This window comes from Gigantopelta aegis, chromosome 12, assembly GCF_016097555.1.
Source record: "Gigantopelta aegis isolate Gae_Host chromosome 12, Gae_host_genome, whole genome shotgun sequence".
Taxonomy (NCBI): Eukaryota; Metazoa; Mollusca; class Gastropoda; order Neomphalida; family Peltospiridae; genus Gigantopelta; species Gigantopelta aegis.
In genome coordinates, this window is record NC_054710.1 from 32,378,306 (window position 1) to 32,403,918 (window position 25,613).

The 25,613-nt window shown below is 41.2% G+C and overlaps 2 protein-coding genes and 1 long non-coding RNA gene across 3 annotated transcripts; 1 reads left to right on the forward strand and 2 right to left on the reverse strand.

Moving 5' to 3' along the window:
- Positions 1-1,510: 1,510 nt before the first annotated feature.
- Positions 1,511-8,456, reverse strand: LOC121386796 (agmatinase, mitochondrial-like). Its single transcript, XM_041517811.1, has 4 exons — positions 8,202-8,456; positions 7,015-7,140; positions 4,715-4,899; positions 1,511-1,913 (listed from the first exon to the last, which is right to left on the reverse strand). The coding sequence occupies exons 1-4, from the start codon at positions 8,383-8,385 to the stop codon at positions 1,695-1,697; spliced, it is 714 nt and encodes a 237-aa protein (XP_041373745.1). The 5' UTR covers positions 8,386-8,456; the 3' UTR covers positions 1,511-1,694.
- An 11,781-nt stretch (positions 8,457-20,237) lies between these two features.
- LOC121385992 lies at positions 20,238-22,534 on the forward strand (the record flags this gene model as incomplete). The annotated part of the gene is made up of 1 exon (XM_041516787.1): positions 20,238-22,534. A coding segment is annotated over one exon (1,014 nt), but the record flags the coding sequence as incomplete, so codon positions are not given.
- A 589-nt stretch (positions 22,535-23,123) lies between these two features.
- Positions 23,124-25,207, reverse strand: LOC121386867. The gene is made up of 2 exons (XR_005959722.1): positions 24,614-25,207; positions 23,124-23,492 (listed from the first exon to the last, which is right to left on the reverse strand). It is a non-coding gene; the product is annotated as an uncharacterized LOC121386867 (long non-coding RNA).
- Between the last annotated feature and the right edge of the window lie 406 nt (positions 25,208-25,613).

The following is a 25,613-nucleotide window of genomic DNA, read 5'->3' on the forward strand; positions in this document are numbered from 1 at the left end:
CATGGGGGCAGACCCTACCAGTCATGGGGGCAGGCCCTGCCAGTCATGGGGGCAGGCCCTGCCAGTCATGGGGGCAGACCCTACCAGTCATGGGGGAAGACCCTACCAGTCATGGGGGCAGGCCCTGCCAGTCATGGGGGCAGGCCCTGCCAGTCATGGGGGCAGGCCCCACCAGTCACGGGGGAAGACCCCACCAGTCACGGGGGCAGGCCCCACCAGTCACGGGGGCAGGCCCCGCCAGTTATGGGGACAGGCCCTGCCAGTCACGGGGGCAGGCCCTACCAGTCACGGGGCCAGGCCCTACCAGTCACGGGGGCAGACCCCGCCAGTTATGGGGACAGGCCCTGCCAGTCACGGGGGCAGGCCCTACCAGTCACGGGGCCAGGCCCTACCAGTCACGGGGGCAGACCCTACCAGTCATGGGGGCAGACCCTACCAGTCATGGGGGCAGGCCCCACCAGTCACGGGGGCAGGCCCCACCAGTCACGGGGGGCAGGCCCTACCAATCATGGCGGGGGGGGGGGGGCACTGGTTGGGACGGGAAGAAACCCAGTCAGAGAATGCGTCCACTAATCCTACGACATGAGCAGCTCAGCTGGACGCTCTACAGACTGATCTTTAAAAACCCCAGGTTTGTTTTGTTTAACGACACAACTAGAGCACATTGTTTTTTTATTAATCATCTGCTATTGGATGTCAAACATATGGTCCTTTTTGACACAGTTACAAAGAGGAAACCCGCTACATTTCTTCATTAGTAGCAAGGGATCTTTTATATGCTCCATCCCACAGGCAGGATAGCAGATACCACTGCCTTTGATATACCAGTCGTTGTGCACTGGCTGAAATGAGAAATACTCCAATGGGCCCACCGACGTGGATCGATCCTAGACCGACCGACGGTTATGATAGCTCTCTCAGCCAAAGATAAAGAGGATACTCCGCGAGTATCTTTTGATATCATAATTTATCATCACGAGTTGATAAGAGAAATCCGAGGCTGATAAATTATATTCTCTTTATCATCCATTATCATTATTTTCATTTACGACATTTGTAAACAATGTCTGTAATGGGGTTGCATGTCACTATGTTTGGCAGTTGTAGACTCGTTAATTAGCAGAACGACAGAGGCATGACGTCACTAATGAAAGGTTTAGCCCTGAAACACACACAGTGACGTAACAAAAGAAGCGATATAACCTAGGAGAATATCGCAAATTATAGTGCCAGCGATATCTCCTACAAAAGCCTTTAATGGATGGAAAAACTCTCTAGAAAGAAATGTTTTATTTAACGACGCACTCAACACATTTTATTTACGGTTATATGGCGTCGGACATATGGATATGGACCACACAGATATTAAGAGAGGAAACCCGCTGTCACCACTTCATGGGCTATTCTTCGATTAGCAGCAAGGGATCTTTTATATGCACCATCCCACAGACAGGATAGTATGTACCACGGCCTTTGATATACCAGTCGTGGTGCATTGGCTGGAACGAGAAATAGCCCAATGGGCCTACCGACGGGGATCGATACCAGACCGACCACAGATCATGCCAACACTTTACCACAGGGCTAAGTCCCGCCCCTACAAGTTATAGCTAATACAAACAATGGGGCGACAAGAAACACATTATTAAATATATATAAAACACTGATGTTTTAAAACAGAAACTATATTTAACTCATTCAAACCCACGTACCTGTTTCCTTGGCCACATGTAGTCGAACGGAGAGTACCAACTCTCTCGTAATCCAATCTGGATAACTCTGTTAGTATCGACGCACCCATCTTCCACTGATCGCCGCAAATGGGTTCCATGTTCTACCTTCTCACCCATTGTCGAGTCGCTCGTGTCAGAGTGGGCGTCTACGTGAATCAAACCAACAGGGCCGTGTTTTTCCTTCAAAGAAGAAATTAAACCGATTTAGACTTATAACCCCGGGTCAGTTTAATTATCTTTCTATTTCACTCTGTCTCTGTCTCTCTCTCTCTCCTCTCTCTCTCTCTCTCTCTCTCTCTCTCTCTCTCTCTCTCTCTCTCTCTCTCTCTCTCTCTCTCTCTGAATATTTACGGAAATGTCCGAACACTGAAATTAATATTTGAACTTCTACAGATACGAGCCAAATACTATCAGAGGGCGGGCTTCCAATAATGGTTTAATAATACAGCCATCTGTTAGGGTAAACGTTAAAATACTTATAATAGGAAATAAAAAGCATTATACATTTTTGGGCGGAACTCAAATTCTCGCGGGGGCTGTGTTCGCCGAAGGAAATACATATCTTGGAAGGGCATACAATCCCGTGCGCCTGTCAAAAAACCTCGTAACGAATTTATTACCTTCTAGATCTTTGTTTTATAATTAAACTAAAATTACACCAACAGCGAAAATTTTAAATAAAGTACACACAAATTTTTAGTTTGAGTTTAATAACATAACATCAAATTTAATTCCTCAAAATATACTGATTTTTTTTTTTTGTAACAAATAACTATGCAAGGTATTACTCCTTTTTGTGTTAGCTGTTTGAGTATTAAGAGTGTCAACTAGGATTCCGGGTGGTTTTACCTTGAAATGATTTAAAACCGTGTTTGGCGAAGGGAGACAACTCTTAGCGCCTTATTATCTTGCGTGTTGTAAACGTTTATGATTATGTTGTAATCGTATCGGGAAAACAAAATTGAACACCCGCAGCTGAACAAGCATATTTGTCGTGTTGTACTAACTTGTAGAACTTGTAAAAAAAAAAGTATGTCAAATCATTACTTAAAATATGTGCGTGATAATTAGTCCAAGTTATAACACGGTAACCGATTACGCAATGCTATATTCTAGCATTAGCTTGGCCAAACGTGCTCAAGAAATCTTCAAATAAACAGAAAAAATAAAATTTACCGAATTGTGGTATTACCATTCATACTGAATTCAAGACTTTTAAGAAATTTAATCAGTGAGGCGTGTTGGAGAAAATTTCGTCGGTTTCATCCGCAGTTTGTATTTTCGTACAAGTCTAGCAAGTCACGTGACATTTCGTACACCCCGACAAATTCTGTATTTTCCCGCAAATTACACGGTGTACTTGTAGTATGCATTGGCTATTAACCAATCAAAACGCATGAAATGTATAGTTTTAATCCAGATACCGACTCCAAACCCTGAGTGAGTGCTCCGCAAGGCTCAATGGGTAGGTGTAAACCACTTGCACCGACCAGTGATCCATAACTGGTTCAACAAAGGCTATGGGTTTTGCTATCCTACCTGTGGGAAGCGCAAATAATGGATCCTTGCTGCTTGTCGCAAAAGAGTAGCCTATGTGGCGACAGCGGGTTTCCTCTAAAAAAACAGTGTCAGAATGACCATATGTTTGTCGTGCAATAGTCGATGATAAGATAAAAAAATCAATGTGCTCTAGTAGCGTCCTTAAATAAAACATTACTTTACTCTGTTTTATTGTACAATGTATTAAAAATCATTAAATGCAGACGTACAAAAATAGAAACGTTGACAGAGCTAAGGACTGCAAAAAATAGGGACAACGAGAGACAGAGAAATAAAGAGGGAAGGTTAAAGTTAAAATTGGTTTTGTTTAACGACACAACTAGGGCACATTGATTTATGAATCATCAGCTAGTTGATGTCAAAAACTTGGTAATTTGAACTCGTTTTCTTCACACGAAACCCACTACAAGGAAGGGAAGGGATCTCTATTAACGTGCCGGTATCCTGAAGGTTCAGGCACGCCCACCCCGGATTTAATCTTTGACATCGCCAGTGTCCAATTCCGCTACATTTTTCCATCAGCAGCAAGGGATTTTTTTATATGCACTTTCCCACAGAATGGACATCACACACCATGGATTTTGATATACCAGTCGTGGGGAATTGGTTGTGAAGTGAAACAAATTCCAATCAGAGAATGGTTCCACCGACGAGGTTTGATCCAGTTACCATAGCACCTCGGACAAGCGCTCTACCGACTGAGCTAAATCCAGCACCACTGATATATTAATCATCGGCTATTGGATGTCAAAACATTTCGTACTTTTGACATATAGCTTTAGACAGGAAATATTTTTTTTTACATTAGTCTGGTCAATTCATAGGGTTTTACGTGCACATTCAGAACAATCTGCTGTAGCGCTTGCCTCTCCTAGGCGCAAATGTCGGACTCAACCGGCTACTCCGTCCAGAACAGGAAAAGGGTTGAGGCGGCGCTTTCAAGTGCAAGAGAATACCATCAACCCGACTGGAATCGGTAGCGGACGGGGCAAATGTTGGTGCTATTGAATTTTGAATCAAAAAGAAAAGTAGTGGCTAATTTATTGAACAGTCCATCGAGAGAAAAAAAAAGGGTGAGGGGGGGGGGGGGGCTACATGTTAACTTGAACTTAGTTTGCCGAGAGTAGCTCGTTCCATTAGTAGCAAGGGGTCTATTATATGGATCATCCCACAGACAGTATAGACCACACCACGGTCTTTAATACACCAGTCTCGGAGCACTGGCTAAAACGAGAAATATCACAATGGACCCATCGACGGGGATCGATCCCAGCCAGACAGCACATCAGGCGAGCGCTTTACCACTTGGTTACGTCCCGTCCTAGAGACAGATATATATATACAGACAGACAGACAGACAGGCAGGCAGAGAGAAAAGGACTAAAACATGCATTATAAATTGCCATTATAAATTTGAATACCTTAATCGCTTGCAGTATAGGGTAAGTAATTGTATGATCTCCTCCAATCGCAATCGGTTTGCAGTCATGTTTGAGGACGTCGGCAAAATGTAGCCTGATCTGCTTGCAGGCTTCGTGGATGTTGAACATGTTGGTGGGCACGTCGCCCACGTCGGCGACCACCAACGATTCAAATGGCGATGCGCCTGTATTCAATGTTTAAAAAAAATTAATAATAATAATAATAATATATAAGTTCATTCATTCATTCATTCATTCATTCATCCATCCATCCATCCATCCACCCACCCACCCACCCACCCACCCACTCATTCATTCATTCATCCATCCATCCATCCATCCATCCATCCATCCATCCATTCATTCATTCATCCATCCATCCATCCATCCATTCATTCATTCATTCATTTTATTGGCAGATCCGACGCACTGAGTGGTATCCTAATGGTAAGGCGCTGGCTTGATGCGCGGTCAGATGAGTTCGAGCGGTGTACTGATTGGTCAAATGAAATATCATCTGCACATGCGCTGACACTGATTGAAATGGACCTAGAGTGGACAGTACGATCCACCTATGGATGCGCAGTTTTACTGATATATCGATTAGGGTCTCCACGAGTACTAAGCTTCCAAAACTATACGTAGCTCCCTATTTTTCCTTTTTGACGGACCGTTCAAAATTACGCCTAATTTCCTTCACAAAAACTGTGCACCCTTTCTCTTTGGCTTAATCCTACGGGGCATTCCAAATTCCATAGCACCATACAACCCTCCGCCTGTTACCAGCTCCGGTCGGACTGGTGGTGTTCCCTTGCACCTGCCAGTGCAGGCGGTCCCCCCTTCAACCCACCCCACCCCTTTCCTGTCCTGGACGGAGGAGCCGGCCGAGGCCGGCACCTGTGCCCAGGACAGGCGTGCGCTACAACAGCTTGTTCTGAATGTGCACGTTAAACACTCTTGCCTGACCTGACGAGTACTCGAAAATGGACCGAGTCCACCAAGACTTGAGTCCGTTCACAGGACTCGAGTACCTGTGCGAAGATGAGCACTCTCCCTTAATTATAGTTTTATGTCATTTTGCCATAATATTATGTGCTTGTCGCCGGTTACATTATAGAGCTATGAGACATGGAGGGAAAACTAAAGTCGAATGTGTGGAATGCAATACAATGCCATGATTTGGCATCCATGTTCAGCGCTGGAATTAAGATGCATAATGCTATTTACTTTATTCTTTAGTCTCATTATCATCTAGTCGGGTATTCGGGTCCGGGTCGAGTTTGACCCTCAAGTATTCGATACATTGTACTAATACTGTTGGTAACTTTCGTATTTCATGTTCGCTGCCAGGCGGAAACATCGATATTTTGGTTACGACTGGGATTCTCGGCAATACATAGTTGCCACAAAACAGGGACAAAATAAACTTTACAACATAGTTTTGTTTGTTTGTTTTGGGTTGGGTTTTGGGTTTGTTTGTTTCTTGTTTATTTATTTATTTATTTTTTATTTTTTTTTTGGGGGGGTCTTTGTTGTTGTTGTTGTTGTTTGGGGGGTTGTTGCTTTTTTGTTTCTTTTGTGTTGTTTTGTTTCGTGAATGCATTTGAAGTTGAGACCGAGACATCATCTCACATATTTAGGGGCGGGACCTAGCTCAGTGGTAAAGAGCTCGCTGAGCTCGCTCCATGTGCGGTCGGTCTGATATCGATCCCTGTCGGTGAGCCCATTGGGCTATTTCTCGTTCCAGCCAGTGCACCACGACTGGCATATCAAAGGCCGTGGTATGTACTACCCTGTCTGTTTGATAACCGTAAATAAAATGTGTTGAGTGCGTCAAAAAATAAAACATTTAGGAAACATCGATAGTTTGGCTATGGTGCATAGTTTGTCTCAAAACAGGGACGGGCTTCACTAAATAACTTTAGTACAGATTTTTTCTTTCTTTCTTTTTTTTTCTTTTTTTTTTTGTTGGGGGGGGGGGAGGGGGTAATGGGTTATTTGTTCTTCTTTGTTGTATTATTTTGTGTTTGAAAATGTGAACTGGCCTCGGTGGTGCAGTGGTTAAGCCATCGGACTACAGGCTGGTAGGTACAGGGTTCATAGCCTGGTACCGGCAGTACATCCTCTTCTCTCTCACTAACCACTAACCAACTAACAACTAACCCACTCTCCTGGACAGATAGCCCAGATCGCTGAGGTGTGTGCCCAGGACAGCGTTCTTGAACCTTAATTGGATATAAGCACGAAAATAAGTTGAAATGAATGAAATGAAGGTGTGAGCGAGACATCGTCTGACCTACCCGTGGCGGCATTGACCGGTCTGATGAGTACAGACTCCACCCTGACGTGTCTAGGACCCAGTCGTGTTCCCGGTTTATACGAAGCTCCACAATCCATGGGGACGCCAACAAAACACGCGTCCAGGCCTGAAAAAAACACGAAACGATTCTCACCTTTAAATATAATAGAACTAGAGGAGATGACATCGGACATAAGGCTGTTAGGCAATGGGTTCGTATTCCGGTACCGGCTCCCATCCACAGCGAGTACAACAACGCAGTGGGTAGGTGTAAGGCCACTACACCGACATTATCTCTCACTAACTACTACAAGAAAGTCCTGGTACAAGAGCCCTGATAGCTGGGGGTGGGGGGGGGGGGGGGGGGTGCCCAGGACAGTATGTTTGAACCTTCATTGCATATCAGCACAATAATAAGTTACAATAGAGCTCAAATGAAATGAAGAGACAGGGTTTCTGAAACAGGGTAAAACGGATTTTTTGGCACATTTTGTTTTTGACAAAATTAATTACTCTTATAAAAGTTAATTACTCTTATATGTATAATTTTCATAAAACCACCCCCCCCCCCCCCCCCATACCCTCATACCCCTTGTTAAATGTCGTTGCATTCAATTCTCTAGCGCCATACCCAAATATTTCTATCTGGCAGAAACCCTGCTTGAGTTAGACAAATTGTTAACAGTAACTGTACATATCCTCCGTCCAGGACAGGAAATGGTTTGGGGTGGGGGAGAGAGATATTTTATAACTTGGGATCTTGTACATGCACTATCCCACAGAAAGGATAATACATACCACGGTGTTTATTCGTGGGTTGTTTTTTGTTGTTGTTGTTGGAGGTTTTGGGGTTTTTTTGTTGTTGTTTTTTGTGTTGTTGGGGGGGGGGGTTTCGGTGGGGGGGGGATGGGGTTTTTTTTTATTTTTTTTTTGGGGGGGGGGTATTCCTTTCTTCTTTTTTAAAATTTGTTTCAGGTAAGTCCCGACTTTACAGTCATAGATGCAATAAATATATACACTGGCGTGTCATTAACAAATAAATATTCAATAATAAGCCCGGGAAACAAAACTTCAGTTTGGAAACATTTATAATACGTAATTCCTATGTTCTTCTTCTGTTTTTAAATATGATTTATTTATTTATTTAGGCTCTTTATTGAGACTGTTTATTAATGCACTGCACGTTACCGGCAGCTGTGGTCTTTACAGGCAATCTCATCATGGATGAAATCCCCCCTGATCTCGGCATAGTGTTTGACTCTATTGGTCTGTGGTATTTCCTCGCAGCACTGGTCGTGGCGATGTCTCGTTTTGTTTGCAGGATGTTCCATCCTTGCACGGTTTTTAAGAGATTACGACACCGGTTGAACATTTTTTTTTTTTTTTATCTCAAAATGTCATTCGCAAAAGGTAATTGTCTTCACAATTCCATGACGTCATTAACAATCGGCCGATCTCTTTGGAAACCGCTCGGAACGTCTCGGCTGATTCCACGAATCATACCTTGGCCGTGTATTCGACGTTGCGTTCGCGAGCAGCTAAGAACCCGTTCTCATGACACAGAGGCGGATCTAAGGAGGGGGGGGGGGGCAGGGGCCGCCCCCCCCCCTAAATTTTGCGACAGTTATAATGTTATTATATATTAATTTTCTTTTTATTACGATCCCCTCCAAACCTCCTCTAAAGTTCCATTGGCATTCCGCCTCATGTCATTGCACCCCCCCCCCCCCCACGCACACACACACCGAAATGGATTTTCTGGATCCGCCACTGTCACACCACTATCCGTGGTAGTGTTAAAGCTAAAGTTTGTTTTGTTTAAAGACACCACTAGACAGGCACGGTGGAGCAATAATTCTGAATCAAAAATATTATTCCTAGTAACCTTTTTTAAGGCAGAGATGAATTTTACTTGTAGAATACAGGAAATTAAATTCCAGGACATCTAGTTTTTAAAATGTTACGGGGCAATATACTCCCGAACACCCTAGGAACTTTGCTCTGAATCCTCGATCTCAGTCAAAGCCCCCCCCCCCCCCCCCCCCCCAATGTCTACTTGCTTCCGCCGTTCCTGCTAGTGCGCATTGATTTAAAACTCATCGGCTATTGCATGTCAAACATCTGGTAATTCAGACATAATAATAGTCTAAGAGAGGAAACCCGTTAAACTGTTTCATCACTAGAAAGGGATATTTTATATGCACCATCTCACAGACAGGATAGCACTCCACGGCCTATGATATACCAGTCGTGGTGCAATGGCTGGAACGAGAAATAGTCCAATGGGCTCACTGACAGGGATCGATATTAGACCGACAGCGCACCAGGCGAGCGTTTTACCACTGGACTACGTTCCGCCTTTCTCGAGGTAGTATTTGAGTTGACAACGGGAACATGTTCACGAACAAGTTCTCGTCTCTTAGAATTGTTTAGACACTAGTTCCCAGCACCAGAACAGAGTTCAGAATGCACGTTAGAAGTCCGCTTAGATGCTGGTGTCATAATATTGAACCTCCTCTGTGGACACATTATGTGACTAGTTTTCCCCGGCCCAACCACTGCACCAGGCGTAGTACATTATACTCCGTAGTATGTGTTATCAATCTAATTAAAATTAGCTCGACTGGTTAATTACTATTACCTGTGGATCTAACAGCACCCCGTTGGAGCTCATGTCCAGTTGACCTTTCATTCGACCAATCAGAAACCTTACTTGCAAAAGCATGCCAGTGATTTGAAAACATTTTGAAAACATTCGGGATTATGCCGAGAGTATACGAAATGATTCGGGTGAATTACGCAGTATGCCGGAAACTAATTTCAATATTAAATTTTACATAAAATTCGTTTCAAGACGAAAAGAAAACCGTGGTGGTATAGTCATAAAATCTGTTTATACTAGTATCCAATCCAGAATTTATAATTGCACTTTTCCCCCTGTTTTTTTAATGTCGAAATATACCAACATGTTCGCCTATTGCATAAATAGTTTCGCCCGATATTTTTAGAATTTGTATGCTCCCGAATAACGATATTAAAAGCGAAGTGCAATTGGTCGATATTTAATTTTTTATTTATAGATGAAATGTCACCTGGACATGGGAGTCCACGCAATGCTGTTAGATCTACTGGTAGACCAGTATAGCTAATTTTAATCAGATTGTATGTATTATGTGCTGTCTTGTCCTCGGACAAAATACATATAAAAGATCCCTCGCTACTAATGGGAAACTGCAGCGTGTTTCATCAGTAAGACTATTTGTTTTCATCGCTATAAATATTGTTTCTTTCGTTTGAGGAACGAATTAGAAAGTAATTATTTTCCCCTTGGTCGTAGTACATAAAGGTTGGTAATTTGCATAAGTGTTTGGTAGGGGGCGCTGTTAGTGCACTATATAAGGAGGTGGCAATGGGTTTTTTTATCATCTCGGTTGTGGTGCACGCAATTTATACTTGGCATGGAGACGGAAAGGCACATTAAAGAAAAGTTAGACGCCAAATTGAAAAGGTTGGATTCCTCGAAGGATGAGATTGTGCAAGCAGTTGAAGAACGTTTAGAATGTTTCAGAGGAGAATTCAATAGAACGAAAAAAGAATTGGATAAACTGAAAGCTGAGCGCGACTTTAGTTGACGGCGGGGAGGTAATGAAATTCAGTATCTCGTTAATGCTGAAACTGTGGAAAATTTAGAACAAATTAAATTTGCACTTGAATTTAAGAAATATGACTATGCTAAAGATCTTGCAGTTACAGAATTAGCTAGGCTAGGAAATAGGAACAAACTTATTAAGATAGCCGATTCTTCAGACAGTGGTTGGGAGACGGTGAAGCAATACGTTTCCCGTGATTTGGCGTCGGATTCGGACGATGATAGCCGCATTACACGGGCCGAAAAGAAAGCTGTTCGGAAGAGTACAGCAAAGTGTTTACGATCTTTACGTGTGCAGCCATATTCAAAATCACGTAATTTTAATAATGTTCCTTCAGTTTCTTGTGATATTGACAACTCTCGCAGTGTTAGCCAGCAAAACGGTCATCTTTTTCGAGCCAGAGGTCAGAGGTCAGAGGTCAGGTGCGTGCTTCTCGTGCGACGAGTTCAGTCATTGGAGGAGAGATTGCCCACAGCTCAGTTCAGGTCAGCAGTCAAATAACGCACGGAATGCCACGACCACAAGCCAGTGATAGTAACGACAAAGAAGTTAAGTATGAAACATTAACACGTGATTATTTTGAATATGAACAAGGCATGACTGAAATTATAGTGAAAGATAGGCTCAAACAAAGTGTGCAGTTTTGGCGTGATATAGGGGCCATTGATTTTGTTGTTGACATTATCGAGAATGGATATAAGATACCTTTTTATTCTACACCACCAAATATGGAGCTTAGGAATAACATATCAAGTAAACAACACAGTGTGTTCGTCATGCAAGCAATTACAGATTTTCTTAAAAGAGGTCCAGTTGTGGAATGTCTACAAAAACCTGTAGTAGTTAGTCCGTTATCTGTTGCTGTTCAGGATTCTGGTAAAAAAACCGGCTCATTTCGGATTTGAGTTTGGTTAATAAGTATATTTGGAAAGTATCAATATGAAGACTGGAGGACTGCTCTTATGTACATACATAAGGGTGATTGGTTAGTTAAGTTTGATATTCACTCTGCTTATCACCATATAGATATTTATGAAAGCCATACTCAGTTTCTAGGTTTTGCGTGGGGAGAAAATACTTCGAAAAAGTATTATAAATTTCTTGTTTTGCCTTTTGGTTTGAGCACGGCCCCATATGTGTTTACTAAAGTTACTAGACAGTTGGTTAAGTTGTGGAGGTCAAAAGGAATTAAAATTGTTACTTATTTGGATGATGGTATTATTTCTGGAGCTTCCGAGAAAGAGTGTGGTGAGACTGTCAAACAGGATTTGATTCAATCCGGCTTTGTACCAAAAGTAGAAAAATCATTATGGAAGCCTCAACAATGTCTTGAATGGTTAGGGTTTATCATAGATACTTCGATTATAGAAATGTGTATTCTGGATAGGAAGATAGTCAAATTACAAAGAACAATTTCAGATATTTTATTAGATCGTGATGTTGTACCGGCTAGATGTTTGGTTTCGGTGGTCGGTCAGGTGATATCAATGAGTATGGTGACAGGGTCAGTTTCTCAGCTTATGACGAGGTCTTTATCCACACAGATCGCTTATATAAAATCCTGGAATTTATTTTATATCACTTTCTTCGTTGAGTTGTGCTCAACTTGTCTTTTGGAAAGATGAGATTCAGAATTATACTACTAGAATGCTTTCAACAGAGTCCGTTGTTCACAAAGTAGTGTATAGTGATGCCAGCGATACTGGATTTGGAGGATATAGTGTTGGGTGTCATGATGTTCATGTTCTTGGGTTGTGGACTTCAGAAGAAAGTAGAGAAAGTTCTACTTGGAGAGAGATGGCTGCCGTTCATTTGGTATTGAAGAGTTTGTGTTCTGTTCTTAAGGGTAAACGAGTTAAATGGTTTACTGATAATCAAAATGTGGTAGCTATTATTACGAAAGAAAGTATTAAACCTACATTACAAGTTATTGCAATAAACATATGTAGAGTTTGTCTTCATAACCAAACACAATTAGAAATACAGTGGATTCCAAGAGATGGTAATGAGTCAGCTGATTATCTGAGTAGGATAGTCGACTATGATGATTGGGGAATAGCTCCTTTTGTGTTTACACATTTAAATAATTTATGGGGTCCTTTTGAGGTCGACAGATTTGCATCTTACTACAATAACAAATTGTCTAGATTTAATTCTAGATTTTGGAATCCAGGTAGTGAAAGTGTAGATTCTTTCACTTTACATTGGGGTATTAGTTATAATTGGATTGTGTCTCGTGTATTTTTGGTTTCACGTGTTCTTAGACATATGGAAAGATGTAATGCCAAGGGTACTTTGGTGGTCTCATGTGGTATTCGGCCAGTTTTTGGCCTTTGCTGTGTCCAAGTGGTACTTTCATACCTCAGGTGAAGGATTGGATGTATTAACCTAGGCATAAAGACGCGTATACACCCAGCAGACTTAAAGGTGGTTTATTCGGGGAATATGATTTGCATTTTGATATGTTAGCTGATAATATACAATGTTGATGAGTTTTGTCATGTTTTCCAGGTATATTTTAATCACGTTTTTCGTGATGACTTAGTGAATCTTCCTGGACATCTGAGGGATATGGCGAGTCGGATTCCAGAGTTTTTGTCTTATTCAAGAGCGGAATCTACTACCAGGAAATATGAGCTTGGTTTTAAGGCTTGGTCTAAATGGGCGATGGTTAATGAAATTTGTTCTAGTTTACCAATATCACCTTTCCACTGTGCGTGGTATTTGTTATCAGTGATTCAAAGTAGTGAATCGATTTCTGCAGTAGATGTTGCCTGTTACAGTATTAGACATTGCCATGTGGTGGTGGGGTTGACTTCACCTACAGATAATGCTTTAGTTATTAATATACGAGAAGCAGCCAAGAGGAAATTGGCTCGCTCTGTAAATAAGAAAGAACCTGTTACTTTATACATGTTGATTAGTTTGGTTGAATCCAAGTTACCTGATCCCAATTTATATGATTTGAGAACGTTATGTATGTGTTTGGTAGCCTTTGCTGGTTTTATGCGATCGGCAGAACTTCTTAACATTAGATACAGTGATGTTATTTGTTCACAAGCTTATATGACTATTTTCATTGAAAAATCTAAAACGGATGTGTATCGTGACGGGGCATGGCTAGTTATAGGTAGAACTAGCTCTGTGACGTGTCCAGTTACTTGGTTAGAGAAGTATTTTCAGGCAGCTCAATTCGAAGCTTATTCGAATGAATTTGTTTTCAGAAGTCTTTGCAAAACAAATGATGGTTTTGTTTTGAGATGTAATAATATCCCACTTTCTTATACCCGAGCAAGGGAGTTGATTTTAGAAGCAATTCAGCCTTTTGTTAGTGACATAACCAGGTATGGCTTACGTAGTCTGAGATCTGGGGGAGCAACAGCAGCAGCTAATAATGGTATTCCAAACAGGATGTTTCAACGTCATGGGCGTTGGAAGAGCGAGAATGCCAAGGACGGTTATGTTAAAGATAGTATGGAGAGTAGATTGGCAATATCATTGTCTTTGGGGCTTTAATTTACATGCCCGTTTGAATCTCAGTATGTGCGCCACGCAGTATGCCATTTACTGGTCGTTTTGTTTTATGTACAGAGGGGGGTGAAGGAGAAATATTGTTTCTTTCGTTTGAGGAACGAATAAGAAAGTAACAATTTTCTCCTTGGTCGAAGTACATAAAGGTTGGTAATTTGTATAAGTGTTGGGTAGGGGGCGCTGTTAGTGGCAATGTGTTTTTTTATCATCTCGGTTGTGGTGCACGCAATTTATACTGTTTTGAAAGTATCTCACATTAATTGTGTGTTGACTTTTTATAGGTTGTTGTACTGTGAGAATACGTTTTGAAGGTGGACAGCCACTGGAGGGGTAACGGCCCATTATAATTAGTTTAGAGGTTTACGTTGTAAGAGTGGTTTTCAGACTGTTGAGTGTTTTATTATGGAATAAACTGTGGTACGTCCGTATGTGCGCCACACAGTATGCCATTTACTGGTCGTTTTGTTTTATGTACAGAGGGGGGTGAAGGAGAATAGCAATAACAAGATGAAGAAGAAGGAAATGTTTTATTTAACGACGCACTCAACACATTTTTATTTACGGTTATATGGTTAAGGACCACGCAGATATTGAGAGAAGAAACCCCCTGTCGCCACTTTATGGGCTATTCTTTTCGATTAGCAGCAAGGGATCTTTTATATGCACCATCCCATAGACAGGATATCACAGACTACGGCCTTTGATGTACCAGACGTGGTGCACTGGCTGGAGTGAGAAATAGCCGACGGACAATAACAATTTACTTGTGACAAAAACGTATTTTACAACAGAAAACATTGGTTTTTTAATTTTTGTCTGAATTTTACAATCAAGTACAAATAAAAAAATAAAAATTAACACATATTAAAATACTAATAATAGTAATAATAATAATAACAACATCAATATTATAATAATAATAATTACTATTATTACTATAATTATGTAAAACAATTTGACAAAACTACCAAATGTTTGACATTTAGTAGCAGATGATGAATAAAACAATGTTCTCTAGTGGTGTCATTAAGCAAAACAAAATTAACTTTCAAGAACGTGTAGTAAAAAAGCATAACAAACACAAAAACATCAAACAAAGTAACAAAAACAAATAAACCTTACCCAACCTTGCTGCTACTTCGGTAGTAGTAACCTATGCAATTGTACTTAGGTTTTCCCCGTCCCAACCAGTGCTATGACGAAGTACATATAAAAGGTCTCTTGTTGTTTTTACGGTAGGAGTAATATATCTGATGGGAGTGGATTTCCCCCACACCTCTCTCTCTCTCTCTCTCTCTCTCTCTCTCTCTCTCTCTCTCTCTCTCTCTCTCTCTCTCTCTCTCTCTCTATCTAACCCCATATATCTATCTGTCTCTGCCTGTCTGTCTGTCTAACTCTGTCTCTCTAACTGTCCGTCTCCCACTCTCTCTCTCTCTCTCTCTCTCTCTCTCTCTCTCTCTCTCTCTCTCTCTCTCTCTCTCTCTCTCTCTCTCTCTCTCTCTCTGTATATATATGTTGAAATAATCAAGTTTAGAATATCTTAAAATATGTGGTTAAAAAAAACTACTTTATTTTCTTGATTTAACGGTCCAGTGTACTTCTATCATCTGACCTAGATTGCGTCTTCACCACTCTTGACGCATCCTTATGCAACGGCCCAAGTGTAAATAAGGTCTTGTCTTGCCATGTACATGTACATTACTCATATAATACGGAGTGTCGTTGTTCTGTGCTCATCCAAGTATAAACAATAACAGCTTTATAAATGTACTTCGTACAGAATGAAAAGAGTGTATGAAAAGACAGTTTGAGGCCTTAGTTCATTTTTGTTGGAGGATGGGACGGACTATATGTAATATTCGATCAGAACAGTCCCCTTCCCCACGTGCTTTATTATGTTTGTTGTTGTTTTTTCAGTGTATTTTCGGGGACGCATGACCCGACCCCTCCCCAAAAAACATCATTAGTGAGTCTAGATTTCCTCTACACAATTTCTTGCACACGCGCCTGTTTGACTAAATATTTCGTTTATTGCAAATCAATTAGGCCTATATACATCGCATTATAAAGTGTACATTTTACAGCTAAATATATAATTTAACCTAAAAACATTTACCTAGTGTAACAGTACTTGTTTTGTTTACATCAAAATAGTTGTGTAAACATATTTATGTTAGTCTTGCATGCCGATTATTTAAAGCAGGTAGATGCCCAACATGTTAAAATGAAGACGTTGTATACATGATTATAAGCGTAAGTGGCAGGCAAAACAAGACCTCTAATATTTAAAAATTAAAACCCCCTCAACAATTTTACCTCTCACCCCCAAGGAAAACCCCAGTAACAACAACAAATATGCCCCCAAATAAACAATAGCCTACAAAACAAGCCCACACACCAGTACACACGCACAACCAAAAACATTTTAAAAAAAGAAGTTTTATCTATAATATACCAGATGGGGCAAGGGGAGGGGCGCACGCATGTGTGTGTGTGTGTGTGTGTGTGTGTGTGTGTGTGTGTGTGTGTATACACTATGGAATGCTTAATGGTGCATAATATTAATAATTGCAGGTCGATCGTAACTATTAAATTACATATGAAATTGTGTCCGTTACACTATGTCCGTTACACCTTGTCTGACAATGACACTGGACTCGCTATTCCGATTTGTTTGCGTATTTTCACCAATAACGCATTTATATGCATCGTCAGTATTCAGTTAAATTTAATATACGTCATGATGTACGATTTGTCACCAATCTAATTAAAATTAGCTCCACTAGTAGATGTGGATCTAACAGCAGCCCGTTGGAGCTTATGTCCCGTTGACCTTTCATTCGACCAATCAAAACCTTACTTGCAAAATCATGCCAGTGATTTGAAAAGAATTTAAAAACATTTGGGATTATGCCGAGGGTATACTACGAAACTGATTCGTGTGAATTACGAATTATGCCGGAAAAGAATTGCAATATAAAATTTTATATAAAATTCGTTCCAAGACGAAAAGAAAACCGAAATAATAGCCATAAAATCTGTTTGTACTAGTATGCAATACAGAGTTTATTATTGCAGTTTTCCCCCTGTTTTTTCAATGTTGAAACAAACCAACAAGTTCGCCTATTGCATAAATAGTCTCGCCCGATATTTTTTGAATTTGTATGTTCTGAATAACGCTATAAAAGACGAAGTGTAATTGGTCGATATTAAAATTGTTAAATGTAGATATAATGTCACCTGTACATGGGAGTTCACGCAGTGATGTTAGATCTACTGGTAGACTTTCGAAATACCAGCTTTGTTTTTGACCCGGATAAGCCAGCGTAATGAAACCAATGCAGAGTGCGGCGTCATATATGCACCAAACGTAATTGGATTTTCTGTTCTATATGCTTAAATAATAAAAATATTCCGGATACTGCCGCTTTAAAGTTAGTTTCCGCTATACTTCGTAATTCACCAAAAATCATTTCGCATACCCTCGGCATAATTCCGAATGTTTTCAAATTCTTTACAAATCACTGGCTGGTATGATTATGAAAGTATAGTTTTGATTGGTCGAATGAAAGGTCAACTGGACATGAGCTCTAACGGGCTGTTAGACCCACAGGTAATTGCTATTAACCGGTGGAGCTAATTTTAATCAGAATGCTGTTAGACCCACAGGTAATAGCTATTAACCGGTGGAGCTAATTTTAATCAGATTGCTGATGAAATGTCACCTGTACATGGGAATCCACGTAATGATGTGTGTGCCCAGGACAGCGTGCTTGATTGGATATAAGCACGAACATAATTTGAAATGAAATGTAGACAAATGTGTTGATATAGGACTTTAAAATCACTATTGATTGGTTACACAAATACGTCCTGTTGTCGTTAGTGACTTGATACTGGTGGTTAAGCCATCGGACATAAAGCTGGTAGATACTGGTTTCGCAGCCCGGTATCGGCTGCCATCCAGAGCGAGTTTTAATGACTCAGTGGGTAGATGTAAGGCCACTACACACTGACTTCTCTCTCAGTAACCACTAACTATTAACTACTGACCCACTGTCCTGGACAGACAGCCCAGATAGGTGAGGTGAGGTATGTGCCCAGGACAGCGTGCTTGAATCTTAATTGGATATAAACACGAAAATAAGTTGAAATGAAAGTGATTTAATTTCAATGAAGACGTTTGTACCTCACACGTTTTTTTTATGATTATGAACTATGGCTGCTGTACATGGCTCGGACTGGGTTGGCTAGGCTAGTGCAGGTACAGGCCAATAAAACTTCACTTGTACATAACAAATGTATCAACTTTAATTATAAAGGGTCATGATCACGGCAACCTTGTGCATACTTGCATGTGTGTATGAGATGCAATGGGGAACATACACTGAACAGTTGCTCAATTGAACAAAAGCAGGGGACATTTCGCCCAGACTCGAGATTTGGATTTCAGTCAAGAGCATTTAGCACTGGTGGGCAGTTCAGTTTTCTTTCAAGATGGGCATACAGGGGACACAGAGGCCAAAGATTTATGGACCCTCGGTCATTCACCCATTAACGTGGGAAAATGTGTTCAGTATCTGAATGACTACCGACTGACGAGTGTAGCAACGGAGCTGAAACAAGGACTAAAACAGGTTTTTTCATTGCAATATAATGGTCCCAGTTTGCAACTTGGTCACAAAATTTAGTATCTGCCATACAGCATCCCAACCAGTTACAGAAACAAATCAAAAAGAGATAAATTATAGGCCGAATTGCAGGACCATTTAAGGCCCCCCCCCCCCCCCCCCCATTCCACAACCTCCATATATCGCCGTTGGTATTTTACCTAAAGCAACTGGGGGTTAGCGAATGGTAACTCACTTATCATATCCATCAGAACAAAGTATAAATGACTTCATTGATCCAGAACTTTGTTCTGTGAAGTATACGTCATTCGATACAGTAATTGAGATGATCTATGACCTCGGCAAAGGGACCCTTTTAGGTAAAGTCGACATAAAAAGTGCATTTTGACTGTTACGGATTTTTCCAGTGGACTTCGACCTTTTAGGTTTTCAATTTAATGATCATTTCTACATTGATAAATCTTTGCCAATGGTTGTGCATTTCGTGTAATATCTGAACAATCTGCGACATTCTTGCATTGGTTGGTACAAAGCAAATCAGGTTTAAACACTCTTGATCACTACTTGGACAATTTTATATTTGCTGGGAAGCGGGAATCATATCATTGTCAACATTTGATGGATACTTTCATTAACATCAATGAAGAACTGGGGTTTCCTCTATCAGAGGACAAAATTATTGGTCCAGTGACAACTCTTACTTTTTTAGGTTTAAACATAAATACGGATGACATGACAGTAAAAATCCCTCAACAAAAGATTGTATTACTTAAAGATCTCCTCAAACAGTGTTTGGAAAGAAAAAAGGTAGTGCTAAAGGAATTACAGTCATTGATGGGGTCACTGAACCTTTTCAACAAAGCCATAAGATCAAGCAGAGCATTCAACAAGAGATTCTACGATGCCATGCCGGGCGCCACAAAAGCATATCATCACATTCGGGTTACCCAAAAAATGAAAGATAATATCAGAACATGGCTAACATTTTTGCAGTACTTTAATGGTATTACAATGTTTCGAGAAAGTTGTTGGTCACATGCAGATATTATGCAATTGGCTACAAACAGCGAGGGGTCGCCCGAATTGGGATGCGGTGGTTACTTCAATGGGCGGTGGTTTTACTTCCCATGGCCAACTAGCTGGAGAAACAGTGAAATGATGAAAGATGTAACCTTCATGGAACTGGTCACAATCGTAATAGTGGTGGGTATTTGTGGAAGCTTGCTTTCCAGTAAAATAATTATATTCCATATCGACAATCTGGCATTGGTATATATTTTGAACAAACAGACAGCCATGTCAAAGCAAGTTATGACGCTTATTCGACCATTTGTACTTCACACAATGCAACATAACATCATATTTAAAGCTAAACATATAGTAGGGGTTAATAATGGTATAGCTGATACAATTTCTCGCCAACAGTGGGACCGATTAAGAACACTGGCGCCCAATGCCCAGCAGTGACCTTGCTCAATACCACAGCAATTACAACAGATGATTTGCAATGCAAGACGGAAAGATTACTGACAGCATCGGTTGCACCCAACACACGATTGGTAAACGAAACAGGTTTAGTCTCATTTCAAAACTTCAGAATAGATTACAAACTTGCGCAGTTATGGCCTCCCGAGTTGGATCATGTCACCAACTTTATAGCCTTTTTATCCGTTAAGGGTTATGCAGTAAGTACGGCTAAAGCGTACATCACAGCCGTAGGATTTAACTGTAAAATTAAAGAATGTCATGACATGACTCAAAACTTGCTAGTTACTAAGCTGTTGGGGGATTTTAAAAGAAAACAGGATCGACAAGATACCAGGCTACCAATCACCCCACACATTTTGGTACAGCTAGTAGAGATTCTCCCAGCAGTGTGTAAAAATCCATATGAAATAAAATTATTTAAGGCAGCTTTAACTTTAGCATTTTGTGGATTCCTGAGAATAGGGGAATTTACCGTTTCCAGTAACACAGGTATACAGGAAGAAATACTGACAAAAAGGGATATACAATTTAATAATGATTGCAAGAAAATGTTGTTGAGACTCCGTTATTACAAAACTGATCAGAGTGGTAAAGGCATTACGTTAGCATTTGACCAAGCAGACAGGGTACTCTGTCCATTGCATTGCTCTGGAGAGTTTTTAGCAATACGAACAGAGGGTGAGGGCCCTCTCGTTTGTCATTTCAATGAAACCCCATTGACACGATATCAGATTTCAGCCATTTTATCAAAGGCTTTGCGATTGAGTGGTTTGAACACTCAGCTATACAAAGCACACTCTTCCAGAATAGAGGCAGCTACTGCGACAGCTTCAGGTGGTTGTCCACCTGAACTCATAAAAATAGCAGGACGGTTGAAATCTAGTAGTTTTAAAACTTATATTCGAATGCCGCTTATTGATGTACTCAATATCTTATAAATAAATGATGAGTATTTCAGATAACACATGCATATGGTGTCTGGGCTCACCCATCGTCAAGAGAGCGGCCGATTTTGCCAGAGGCATGCCAGGAGGAACCCATTTAGGACTGGAATCTCAAGACGTTTCCCTTTGGTGGCAAGGATACGGTGGGTTGACCTTCGTGGTAATTCAAAAGAAAATCAATACTCCTCGATATTTATTTCTTCACTGTGGAGCAAATGACATTGGAGAGGTTCCCTTGCATGACCTGTTACATGCAGTAGACCCATTGTTAGCTTCCATAAAACAAAAAATGTCTGGTACAAAAAGTATATGGTCACAAATGCTCCCACGTTTTCAATGGCGTTACTCGCCTAATGAGAAAGCCATGGACAAATCCAGAAAGCGTTTTAATAGGGCCATGGCTAGGGCAGTTTTAAAAATGGGGGTATATTACATTAAATACCCTGAAATAACCAAAAGACCTGTCCAGTTATTTGCATGTGACGGGGTACACTTGTCGCCGACTGGCAATGCTATCTTTTTAAATACGATAAAGGAAGCATTCTGCAAATTCAATATGGGTGGGGTACGGTTTATCCATAAGTTGGATTGCAAGTAAGTCTGGCAGTAATGAGAGGCCGGTTCTAGAATTGGTCCGCTACTCCATTGTGGTGGCGGTGGTTGAGATAGGGAAATTGATCAATTCCCCTTTCTCTACCATATGGCGATCACGCGGAGTTCCAATTTGTGGAAGTGTTGATAAAATGTTTTAGATGGACACCTTTGTGTGGGTCACGGATAACCCGAATCCAGGTATCTTAATGTAGAATGGACATTGTTGTTGATAAGAAATATTGTTGACACAGCCTGTGTCGCGAATAACCCGGGCCCAGGCGTTCATGCGTGTAACTAGATGCATTTACACGGCCTGTGTCGGGGATAACCCGGACCCAGGCGTTACATGCGTGTAACTAGATGCATTTACACGGCCTGTGTCGCGGATAACCCGGACCCAGGCGTTACATGCGTGTACCTAGATGCATTTACACGGCCTGTGTCGCGGATAACCCGGACCCAGGCGTTACATGCGTGTAACTAGATGCATTTATACGGCCTGTGTCGCGGATAACCCGGACCCAGGCGTTACATGCGTGTAACTAGATGCATTTACAGGGACGGGATCCCCGACGGTGGGCCCACTGGACTATTTCTCGATCCATCAAAAAAAAAAAAGAAAAAAAGTTTGTTTTGTTTAACGACACCACTAGAGCATATTGATTTATTAATCATCGGCTGTTCGATGTCAAACATATGGTCATTTTTGACACAGTCATAGAGAGGAAACCCGCTAAATTGTTTTATTAGTAGCAAGGGATGTTTTATGTGCACCATCACACAGATAGAATAGCACATACCACGGCCTTTGATATACCAGTCGTGGTGTACGGGCTGGAACGAGAAATAGTCCATTGCGCCCGCCAACGTGGATCGATCCTAGACCGACCGCACATCAGCCGTGCACTTTATCAATGGGCTACGTCCCGCCCCTCGATCCATCCAGTGCACCACGACTGGTATTTAAAAGGCCGTGGTACGTACTATCCTGTCTGTGGGATGGTGCATATACAAAAAGCCCTTGCTACTATATAGCGGGTTATCTCTTTTGGTCAAAATTACCAAATGTTTGACATCCAATTAATCCGATAATTAATAAATCAATGTTCTCTAGTGGTGTCGTTAAACAAAACACACTTTTATACAAATATACTTCATTGTTAATGAGTTTTTGCTGATGGGGTGGGCGTAATTGGGTGGCTTTTTTTTTGTTATTGTTGTTGTTGGGCTTTGGGTTTTTCTTGGTTGGTTGTGTTGTTGGTGGGGGGGGGGGGGGGGGGGTTTGGGGGGTTGTAGTTGTTGGGGTTTTTTTTGGGGGGGAGGTTAAATTTTTGAATCTACGACCCTGTCTTCATTTTGACTTTAAATCAGGAAAAATAAACAAAACGCCGCACGCTACCAAAAATCGGTAAAAGTCCACTCCCGCCCAAACTGATTAACCCTACTGTAGTATTAAGCATATGTCTACAAATATGTCCTGCGTTTTAAAACAAATGCTAAAATGGTTGGTTTATAGGTGATGAACAGTCAGATCTGCTATCAGTCGTAATATTTCACCCCTGGCAGAACGCACAGAATTTCAAACAGAAGGTTAGCCGCCATGATGGAAGTCAGAGAAGCTACATCATATGGAGGCGACACCTGAAAAATAAATAAAGAAAATGTTTTATTTAACGACGCACTCACCACATTTTATTTACGGTTATATGGCGTCAAACATATGGTTATAGATCACACAGGTAGTGAGAGAGAAAACCCGCTGTCGCCACTTCATGGGTTACTCTTTTTCGATTAGCAGCAAGGGATCTTTTATATGCACCTCCCCGCAGACAGGGTAGTACATACCATGGCCTTTGATATACTAGTCTTGGTGCACTGGCTGGAACGAAAAATAGCCCAATGGCCCCACCGACGGGGATCGATCCCAGACCGACCGCGCATCGAACAAGCGCTGTACCACTGGGCTACGTCCCGCCCCCTTGACAAATAAAGGCAGTCGAACAACCACTTGGTAACTGCAAAAATTGTTCAGTTTTTTTTAGAACATTTTCGTTAAAAATCCTTTGACGATTTTTTAATAAGAGGGGCCTTTATTTCGGCAGTTGACTTTCTCCCTTTTTCTCTTCCCTTAACCTGCACAACAACAAAAAATGTATTTCCCAAATACTTTCACTTTTCTTCTTACGTCAAACCAAACTGAGGATGACACGATCTATTGGCGTTTTGTCAGTGAATGTATCACAACATATTTTAAAAACTAACCCTAACACTAATCTTAAATTTCGTTGATGGCAGTTTTATGTCACCATACGTATAGGCGTACGTGATACCATATTTGTAACTGGGGAGGGGGGGGGGGGAGGGAGGGGCAGACTATTTTTTGTCAGTTTTAAACGAAAAGGCCCGAATCTGATAACAACACTTACTCATATCAGCATTATTGCCAAACAGCTATATAGGGTTGCAAACAAATCACTACGCATTTGTACTTCGATTACAACTCGACTCATACGCTAATTCCTGGATGGCGGGGAAGTGTGTTTGCGTGGGGGAGGGGGGAGGGGTCAGTCATTAATTCCCTTTTTAATCGGTGGGTGGGAGGAGAGGGAATGTATTGTATGACCGTCTTAGGATAAGACTTGGGGGGCTTGCCATAGTTGCCAACCCCCCCCCCCTCCACCCTATCCCCACGTCTCGTACGCTTATCACCATACGTAGTATGTTGGCTGCGTGGTTAATGCGCTGAAACTTTATGTTATTACCTCCACGACGTCAGCACCAACGATGTTGAGGCCACGACACCCTCGGATGATTTGTAACGCCTGGTGCGGCGTCAAGCCAGCGATCTCCGGAACACCTGTTCAAAAAAAAAAAAGTTTGTTTTGTTTAACAACACCACTAGAACACATTTATTTATTAACCATCGGCTATTGGGTTATTGTGATATAATATAGTCTGAGAGAAATGAAACCCGCTACAGTGTTCCATTACTAGAAAGGGATCTTTTATGTGCACAAATCACACAGATAAGATAGCACTTACCTCTGCCTTTGATATAGCAGTCGTGGTGCACTGACTGGAACCAGAAATAGACCAATGGTACAGACGACGGGATCGATCATAGACAGACTGCGCATAAGGCGATCGCTTTTCCACTGGCATACGTCTCGCCCCAGCCTGCATATCTCTAGGTCTCACTACACAGATGTCATCTGCCATTGAAACCCATTATAATTGCCCAATTTCAAACGAATATTACCAATAGAAGGGGTTCCCGTTGGCTCTAACAACATACACCATTGCGAACATATGTTATATAAGCATTTATTTGGACTCCAAAATTGAGAATATTTCCGTCTCAGGTTTTTGCTATATGACCGCATCTGCCTGTAGTATCGGTCCGAACAGGTGGTTCATTAACCCATTCACTTCGGCTGTCTCTTGCGCTATACACCCATGTTCCAAAAGGTCAATGCACAATATTACAAAATAGCATGGGCAACATACAGCCATAAGGCTTTCCATTAAACATACATATTGTTTTAATTCTTCACCATTTCCTAGAAGTGAATATGTCAACAATAACATGTGTCACAATAATTAAGAACTATAGTGGACCGTGATCAATGAACTCTCATCCTGAATTCAACTGTGTAGTGAGACCCTAGCACCCTGTCGGTCGAGAGCTAGACGGACATGTAGACGGTTACAATCACGGTCATATGTTTGAAGTTAAATACCATTACAATAACAAATATTTCA

What these genes read in the sequence shown, in the direction of transcription:
- LOC121386796 (XM_041517811.1), bottom strand. Translation starts at nt 8,385, where the DNA reads ATGTTCAACCGGTGTCGTAATCTCTTAAAAACCGTGCAAGGATGGAAC. An exon ending in ACCGGTCAATGCCGCCACGG is followed by an intron (nt 4,900 to 7,014) that starts GTAGGTCAGACG and finishes CATTGAATACAG; the next exon opens with GCGCATCGCCATTTGAATCG. An exon ending in CTATACTGCAAGCGATTAAG is followed by an intron (nt 1,914 to 4,714) that starts GTATTCAAATTT and finishes TCTTCTTTGAAG; the next exon opens with GAAAAACACGGCCCTGTTGG.